Here is a 9519-nt window from a genome sequence, read left to right as displayed (position 1 = left end):
TGTGTGTGTGTGTGTGTGTGTGTGTGTGTGTGTATACAATGTACATTAGTTATTAAACGAAACCCTGAAATGTGATGCTGCTTGTGTTTGCCAAGGTGTAAATGTACCAGGATGATAACAGGGCGATAATCACATTTTGTGGGTTATTTTACTGAATACGAAGACGTGCGGTTCTGATGCTTGTTGTAGTACATCGCCGAGTTCATTGATGAATCTCCTTAGTGAAGGTTTGGTCTATATTTACCGCGTCGGTGCGGTCTTCAGCTGCTTGATGTCATTCCAGGTTAATTTTTTTTGCCCCTACACACACACACACACACACACACACCGCGGCGTCAGCCTGGCGCGTTATTTATACAACCTCCGCTCAGTACGATGTGAATAAGCGCATGAGGAGGACAGCCATTTTCTTTTCTCCGGCTGCGCCAACATTTTCGGCCGCTTTAAAAAATGGTTGCCCTGATTAACGTTTCGCCGACGTGAACGTGAACACTTCATTATCCACGTCTCCGTGTGACTGCCTCAGCACGTCCCTGAGCAACGTGTACACAGAGACGTGAAGCCGTGATTAAAAAAAATGGCTGAAATGTGAGAAACGGGGAGCGGAACTCGGTGAAATGGAGGTAACTTTAAAATAGCGGAGCTCTCAGTCCCCCCTCTCTGTCTCTTTCCGAACCGAACCTGCGGTCCAGGAGTCACTGGCAGGTCTGGAGTGAAGCGGGAAAAAAATAATACATTCCTAGAATCAGTTCACCAATTAATTCGGTTATTTATGAGCATTTTTACTGAACAAGCCACGTCCAAAATGTATTAGCGGTCCATCCCCGTTAATAACGTCGCATTTTTTTAACGTCTAACATCCGAGAAGTGTTTTTTATCTTCTGGCAAAATGAAATCGAGTTTGTTGTTATTTCTCATCCTGTCTGGGGTCTGCTGATGATTCTCCAAAAATCGAATATCCCACTTGACTAATTTGCATGTTTTCATTTCAAGGTAATTAAAATGATTCTGCCCTGGGACTTTTTTTCAATTCGTTTCCAAGGTTGGTATCTGTTTCTTCCATGTTCCTGCTCCTGCTCAAGTCTTTAATCAGCCTCTAACCAATTCATATATGGAATCGTTTATTTTATTTTAATCAGCCTGAAAAGTGAAAAAAAAAGAGACAAACTTACTGATTTACCACTAACACTGTGGTTGATTCTTTAGGGTTTAACACGAACCGTTAATAGAGAAGCTCACAGGTTACTTCTGATTACTTTTTGTTGTTGTTAAATAGATTTTATTTGACATTGTTCCATTGTATATTTGTCCATTTCTTGCAACGTAATTGCGCGCGGAAGAACCGCTGGTAACATCTGGATCAAACACGAAATCTCTGCAGAAAACCTGGCAGGGGCTAGTTATAAGATATGCAGCAGGCTGTATATCAAACAAGGGATAAAAAAAGACATACTGAACAGCATAAAAAAATGATTGCATATTTTAAGTTTAGTTTTTGTTTCCTCTAGTTGACACCAAAACTCAAAAAAAGATTATGATAATGATCACGATGAGCCTTGAAGCTTATTTCCTGAATTAGTTGTTGCATGCTTAGTTTTATTCTGGTACCAAGTTATTTTTATCTACATATACCAATAGATACATAGACACATATAGTCGTTTTCTACATAATTGTAGTAGTTTTGAAGAAACTCTATGTCAAATGAATATATTTGCTTCTTCATATTTACTATGGATTCCATATAGAAAAGTAGACCACCTACACAAAAAAAAAGAAAAAAAAATCCATAGTGCTGTGTATAACATAAGTAATTTGTAACATCTTTTCCATTCAGAAATGTCACATTTCATGTGAAATGTGTCAAAAACCACACATGTATGTATTAGGTGGTGGAACATATGGTAGACATTAGGCAGTAATGCCACATTAATTACTCATGTTTGGACTGTATAGCGCATTACCACATGTGAATGATGTGAAGAGTGCGGATATCGCATTACAGACTCACTATAACTGAAGCACCTCAATGCAAATCTGTTGTAGAATGACCTTAAACAAGTCTGACTTTTGTTGCTCACATTCTTTGTAGATTTATAGTGTTAAGATTATATAGTATTTCTGGGCGGAAACTGCTGGGGTTTTTTTTTAGGTTCATATAACTCTTTTGAGTTTCAGGCCTTAGGCTTGAATTAATGAGAGGGTTTTTTGGGTGGTAAGAGGCTTTTGAATTATTGTTCAAGCAGCCTGTCATGGGAACCCGTTCGCGATTGTGCTTATTTTGAACGGTGCTGCAGACACTGATAAGCGTTTGACGTGGCGTGAAGAACACTAAAATGTCAAGCTTCAGGCTACTAATAACTCAAAGTACCTTTTAAAGTTAAAGTGACGCTCCAGGCCTGGGGAATCCTCACACGCAAAATAACACACTTTCTTAGGTGTGTCCTTGTTTTTGTTTGGACAACTGAGCCTGAACAGTCACATACATTTAACAGCACATTTTGTAGTAAAGACATCACACAAGTTCTGAAACATCATGACTTGATTTATTAAAATTGGGTTTTGTTCATGTATTTTTTTTATATAATATTTGCAATTGTATTTTGTGTTTTGGAGGGTAGTTTCTGAAATGAAAATTTTTTGATAAATGTGAATAGTAGTATACTCCCTCTTTTGTCTTATTGGCAATCATTGCAGGCACATAGTTTAAGATTTGCAAAACGAAACTGTTAAATGAAACAATGACTAAATGAAACAATGACCTTTGTGTGAATAAAACTATCCACCGTTCTAAAATATCAACGATGATCAAAGTAGCAAATAATTTAAGGTCTTGTTTTTTTGTTTTTTTTTGGCATTGTTGCATTTGTTGTGCTTCCGGTAATCAAGCCAAATCTATTGACCACGTCCATGCCGACAGACTTGTCAGTTCCATGTATAAAGGTCCTTTATAACTGCATGAGTCACGCGTTTTAAATCAGGTCGACTCAAAAAGCCGGATACATTTACTGTCTGGATATGGTGCTGACTATGATTGTTTCACTACAATAAGCTTTGTAAAATATTGATACACTATCATGTATTATTTCTTTGTTCATTTAAGGCAAATTTAGACTCTAATGTTGACTACAGCATCTGAATTTTCCCATAACATATTACTTCAACTAAGTAATACACTTTAGCAGCAGTTTTACAATATTATGTGCTACAGGGTTACAAACTGTCTAAAATAAATTGTTTGGTCGTACATTATTATTAGTATGTGACACCAAAAAATATAGACAGTTAAGAAAAGAGCATGGCATAAAAAAAGGACCATTTAAGCAGTTACATAGGAAGTAGTATGTAGATGCTCAGGAAACCTTTTTATACACGGCTCACACGTGACATGACGTGGTGGTGTACAAGGTAATCTCCATAAAATTAAACCACAGTATGAAAAGGAGGATCTACCCTGTTGATCGGTGTCATTCAGGCCTTCTTCAGAGAATCTTGACTGATAGCAAAGTGCAGCTTACACATTCAAAGGGTAAGTGAAGATAACCAAATGTCTGATTGATTCAATTTCAACATTGCACAGCAAGGGCCTGTATCTTTCACAAACAGACTCAACTATGCAGCAATGCAAATGCGGCTTTATGTAAAATATACATTAAAAACCATTGCAAAACACCCTGAATATCCATTTGACGTTACAATAAGCTCAGATCTAACTGCCTAAAATGTCACTGATGCGTCTGCAAGAAAAGTGTAATCTTGTAAAACCATGTGTTTGCACTGTGTTCGCAAGGAAGTACAATCTTTAAAAGAAGATGGTTCAAACATTGCTCACACACGAAGTGCACACGTCTGTAACGGCTATTTCCATTTAGTGTGCAAGGACTGGAAAGTAAGTAAGTGCTTGTTCAGTGAAGCTTGAACTACTTCTTAAGCTCAGCATGTTCTCTCATACTGATTTCTCCAGACTCTACCTGTCTTTAAACATTCAAATCACTCCATTTTAATCTGTTCATGTACAGGCCTTAACATTGAATTAAAAAAAAACTACACTGCAAAAAAACAACAAAAAAAAAAACAGTTGCTTTCTATACATGAAAGATTATAGATACATATGTACAGAATCCTTCTAATAATTACATATCTACAAATCCATACGATTATCAGCAGTCCTCAGGGGATCAAACCAATGGCTGTTAAATGGAGACGTACTCCTTAAATGTCACAGTCAGACAGTTTGTGGTGACATCCGTAATGATGATGTTACCTGAAAATGGCTTAAAAAAGCTGACTGGTTCTTCTGACTTTTCCGAACACTCAGGTGTGGCATCCACTGCGACGTTGGACTCTGTGGCAGCTTCTGCGTGAAGCCTAGTCCTTCCACAGCTTAAGTCCATTGGTTCATCCGGAATGGTGTCAGTAACATTGTAATTGTAGCCCCCACTTGTGATTTGGCCAGAACAGTGCAGGTCTATGGGTTCTCTCTGAGGAGAAAAAACGACCGGATTGGGAGCACTGATACTTCTGGAGCTGAAGAACTTCTTACAATTACTGTCAGCCTTGTTGGGTTCTGACAGGTTCCGTTTACGATGACTGAGATTGTGGCTGGAGTCCTTCTGCGATGGAGTGTCTTCCCCAACAGAAATGGGTGAAGAGCTCGTTTTGGAGGATGGTTGCAAAGAGTTGTTGTGTGATAAATTGATCTTATTCACCACTTGTTCTGTTCTGTGACCTGCCTCAGTGTTCAATTTTGCTTTTGAGAGCTCAAACTTTTTGTGAGGCACTTTGTGAACAAATTCACAAGTAACACATGCACTGTCTCCTGATTGGTTATCAGCACCATTCTCCTGCTCTGCTGTCACTTTCAGAAGACCGGCCGCGTTGCCGTTTATAGACTCCTCAGGTTGTTTTGGTTTCTCTGTTCCAGAAGAATCCCTGTTTTTTACTTTGGAAGGCTGGACACCATTATCCATGTACTTGCTCATGACAATGACAATTCGGCCGTTTTTGTTTTTGTTCCTGATGATCTTCATCTTACTACTGATGCCACTGGAAAGCATAGGATCCTTTGAGGTTGTTTTTTCCATTTGGTCTTCTTTGTTAGTGGGAACAGGCAGTTGCTTAGGCTCCATAGAAAGATCTTTCACTTTATTCAAGCTACCAGTGTCCTTGTCACGTACCCATTTCTGTTGCAAGGTTGGAGGGAGGTTCCACCCTTTAATAGACGGGTCATGCCCTTTAACCTCTTTCGGCTTTGTGGTTTGCTGGTCATACATCTTAGGGTCTGGTTGGTAATGATGGTGCTTCTTGCTGTTTAGCTGATAGAAGTGCTTCTTTTTTCCATTGGTGTGAGCTTCTGCTGGGATCTCCATGTTGTTGGGCTGGTACTGGTGATGTTTTTTGCTATTGAGCTGGTAATGCTGAGGCTGTGACCGGTGCATCTGAAGAGAATCCACTTTAAACTGGTTCTCTTCATCTAGGGATGTCTCCTGAAGATCAGCAAGGATGCTGGACCTCCTTGCAAATGCTGGTAACTGAAATATAAGAATAAACCAGTAATTAATACTATATACTATATGAATACTATATTTAGCCCAAATATCTGTCTTTAATTTAATGCAACAATATACACAAGGATAGGCTGCCAGAGATGAATCTTCAGAAATGTTTGTTCTGCAGCAGAAGTTATACATTATGCATCTATGACACTATCATTAATCTTCCAGCAGCTTAGGGCATTAGAAGAAAGGAGGGTTTTCCCGCATATGGACTCAGAGTAAGATGCAATCATGCTTAACAGCAAGAAAAATATCATGGACAAACATTATCCTAATGTCTTGAAATGCAACAAGGATTTAATAAAAGTACAATAAAAATGATCTCAGAATGAATTGAATTCAGCGAGATATTTCTTACCTGGATCAGAAGATGTTTGGGTTTGGGTCCTCTTTTACGATAACCCATCTGCTGTTCCTGTCTCTCTCTAAAATCAAACACATTATAGTTATGAGACACTGTACAAACTCTACTTTCTTCCGAAAACTAATCTGAAACATTTGCCTAAAGATTAACTTGGAAACCTTTAATTATATGCAGGATAACTCCTTTCTTTACTTAATTCTTAAATGTATAACTCAGTTTGATTGTGTTTGACTTCGCAGTGTACTGCTGATATTCTTAGAAACAACAATAGCTGTTTTAGATACACCTGGACAAGATACAATATCTATCTATCTATCTATCTATCTATCTATCTATCTATCTATCTATCTATCTATCTATCTATCTATCTATCTATCTATCTATAAAACATTCCTCGTGATCTGTCACATATGGCACAAATGAAAATAGACTATGGCCACGAGGAACTTTGATTGGGCTTGGCAACACAGATTATGTGATACAAGATGTATATATTGTGGATTTGATTTATTCAATAAAGTCATTTAAAAAAGCAACACAGATTAAAGCACTCAGTAGAGCTTTTTCCAAGACTGTTCAAAGATCTCTTTTCATGACACATTTTCAGTGAGTAGGTATCGTGTGCACACTTAAACCCTTATTAAAATAATATCTAATAATACCTGTGGCAGTTATACCACTTGTCATACTGTCGTTACAGTTATTCCCTTAGTCAAACATGTGTACACAAAACACTGTCAACAGTACACTTACAAGGAACACAGGTCCTGAAAAGAAAAAAAAAGAAAAAGGCTTTCTTTTGCATAGTCATTCTCATTTTGGTAGTTCTCGTTCCCTCTAAACTGTCTTTCCAATATAAGTCTGAAAAGTTCCCTTGATCTGGTCTGCCATGTCTCCAAACTGTTAGCATGACAGTTCTCCCTTGGGAGCCATGTTAAGTTTCTCTACTGCAGTCAGAATAACAAACATGTCTTTAACTGATCCTCTTTTGTCGTCAAAGTATTATTCTACATTGTTCGACTTTTCCACATGCTTTGGAATAGCACTGGTGGAAGGATTGTTTGGTGTATAAACAATGTGAAAACGCTAAGCATGGCGCGCATCAAGGGAGGCTTTGTAGTCGTTAGGCCTCGCTGAAGGGGCTGCAATCAATCTTCCACTCCAGAGCCTGAGACAGGCTGCAGGCTGAACAGGCCCCGCCCCCCATGCCCATATAAGGACACGGGCTCAAGTTCACTTAACCCGGCTTTCACTCTCACCTGTTTTGGAAGGCGACGAGAAGACGCGGGTCGAGGATGTTCTCCTCCGGTTCCCATGTGTTATATCTGCCCCAAAAAAAAAAAACAGGACATGGAAATCACACACAATAATTAAGCGAAAATAATATAACCAAATATCCATAATAATTTTTTTTTCCCCCAACGAATAATGACCGTAATATGAATCGCGAAAGCCTATGAAGATATCTTCACATGTTGGCACGATTATAATTGTAAATGCAATAAGCAATAGATGATCAGGAGCTGCGGGAATATTTTGTGCAGTCGCGCCCCCCCCCCAAAAAAAAAAAAAAAAAAACGGAGGAAAAAAAACGGCGTGGTGGCCATGCTGACGTCCCCGCAGGCTGGCAAGTGGATCCGCTATGCAGGAATCATTAAACTCGGATAACATGGTAGAAGGTTCGCCCCTTCTTTAAGCTTGCATGCATTACTGATGGAATCCGTGGCTCCCGTTTGAAACACACACACACACACACACACACGCTACCCTCAGATCTCGCGCGCTACGCACGCGCTACACTACACTACACTACACTACACTGTGCGCCAGATTTTCCCCCAAAAAAACCCACTTGAGCAAAAGGCAGTGAGTGCACATATACACCATGATCACTCACCTCGGCGACCATCCTCTCCACTTCACCAGATACTCCGTTCTTCCCTGCAATCGGAGAAGGATCGTGTTATAACACACACACACACACACACACAGCACTAATGTAATCTTTTGCGCCTATCCATATTAACGCATGTATTTTTTTTTTACCTTCCGTATGCGCTTCTTCTCAATGCCCTCCACCGCGAAGACATGCTCTCCGACGGCAGGTAGATCCATTTCTCGCTCCGAGGCTTGCGAAGCGAGAGCGCGATTTTTCTCTCTCTTTTTCTCCTCCTCCTCCTCCTCCTCCTCCTTTTCGCGTTCAACCGGGGATGCTTTTGCAGTAATATTTGGCGAGGTTTTTTTTTTTTTCAGTTACCGTGGCTCAGATGAATTCCTTCTCCAGCCCTCCCTCTCTCCCTCTCTCTCTCTCTCTCCCTGACCCTTGCTCGTATTTCGGTCCTCGTTAACGGTAACGCAGCTGAAATCCACTCACTGCTGTTGCTACAGAAAATAGTTCGCGCAATAGCAAGGCAGCCACGTGACGTCAGAGAGAGGAGGAAGGAGGATGGGGGGGTGGAGGAGGAGGAGGAGGGGGGTGAACTGAAACCCCACGAGTGCAGGGAACCGCCGTGCTGCTGCGCACAACTGCATGACTAAATATCTTTCTGCTGCTGCTTCAGGACAATTCATCTACACACACACTTCATTACTTGTAATAGGGCTGATTAACCAGCTGCAGTCCCCCCCTCCCCCCAAAAAATTTATTAATAAATAATTTTTTTGCATTCACAAACCAATATTTTATTCAGAAACACCTGATTAATTTTCATATTAGTTCAGTAAATGTTTCAACAGCAGACATGATGAACATCTTTTTTTTTTTTTTACCTTTTTTTCCCCATGCATCAGATATTTAGCAGCCATTTTAGGCTAGACTATCATTTTTTAAAAAATCACCTCCAAAACCCTAATAGCGTACCAGACTCCGATTCAGGGCAACGATGTAAATCCAAACTAGTTCAATTTAAAGTGTCACTATTTTGCATTAAGACTTAATCCTCTCTTCTTCAGGCCTATAAACCTGCTGTCAGCTGCATGCATAAGCACAGTTTGCACTCCACATTTGATATCATCCACAAATAGCCCCGAACTAAAGATAAAGCTAATTAAACTGGGATTTTTATTTTCTTCGTTAGGGATGGCACCAGTATGGGTATATTGCACCTTGTGCCATAATCATACATTAAAAAGTTTGAAATATACATTGAAACTATATAATTATATATGCACCTAAATATATATAGACCTAAAGGACCACTGGGGTGATTTTAAAGGCTGATCCACAGTATTATGTACATATACAGTATTATGTACATATACAGTATTATGTACATATACAGAAATATCACAATAACAGATATACAGCCTGTATAATAGGTAGAAAAGGTGTGCCACCCAAGAGACAAGGAAACGTATCTTTAGTTTGGTACCCTTAGTTCTGACTTTTGATTAGTTTTATTGGTTGGAATTATTTTTATTATTATTGAAATGAACCATTTATTCATGCAAACAACCAGACATTGACTCTAGATGTTCCTTCATTATAATGTACTCCTATTGGATGATTTGCATTTTTTCATCAGACCCTTGGTGAGCACCTCGAAAGGCTCGAGCGAGAATTAAACCAGCAGAGCAGAGAAATGTGCAGTGCACGTGCGCTT

At 39.4% G+C, this 9519-nt stretch overlaps 1 protein-coding gene across 1 annotated transcript; it reads right to left on the bottom strand.

Moving 5' to 3' along the window:
- Positions 1-2522: 2522 nt before the first annotated feature.
- On the bottom strand, positions 2523-8346 carry cbx4 (chromobox homolog 4 (Pc class homolog, Drosophila)). Its single transcript, XM_083567469.1, has 5 exons — positions 7964-8346; positions 7815-7858; positions 7177-7242; positions 5912-5978; positions 2523-5529 (listed from the first exon to the last, which is right to left on the bottom strand). Exons 1-5 carry the CDS (start codon positions 8030-8032, stop codon positions 4192-4194), a joined length of 1584 nt encoding a protein of 527 aa, XP_083423595.1. The 5' UTR covers positions 8033-8346; the 3' UTR covers positions 2523-4191.
- Positions 8347-9519: the final 1173 nt, after the last annotated feature.

Source organism: Silurus aristotelis (genome assembly GCF_946808225.1).
Source record: "Silurus aristotelis genome assembly, chromosome: 17".
Lineage (NCBI taxonomy): Eukaryota > Metazoa > Chordata > Actinopteri > Siluriformes > Siluridae > Silurus > Silurus aristotelis.
This window is presented reverse-complemented; position numbering and strand designations above follow the sequence as displayed.

Excerpts from the sequence above, each read along its gene's own strand:
- cbx4 (XM_083567469.1), bottom strand. The coding sequence starts at position 8,032 with ATGGATCTACCTGCCGTCGGAGAGCATGTCTTCGCGGTGGAGGGCATT. Across the intron at positions 7,243-7,814 it reads TGGAGAGGATGGTCGCCGAG|ATATAACACATGGGAACCGG; the intron begins GTGAGTGATCAT and ends TTTTTGGGGCAG. Across the intron at positions 5,979-7,176 it reads CTCGTCGCCTTCCAAAACAG|AGAGAGACAGGAACAGCAGA; the intron begins GTGAGAGTGAAA and ends GTTTGATTTTAG.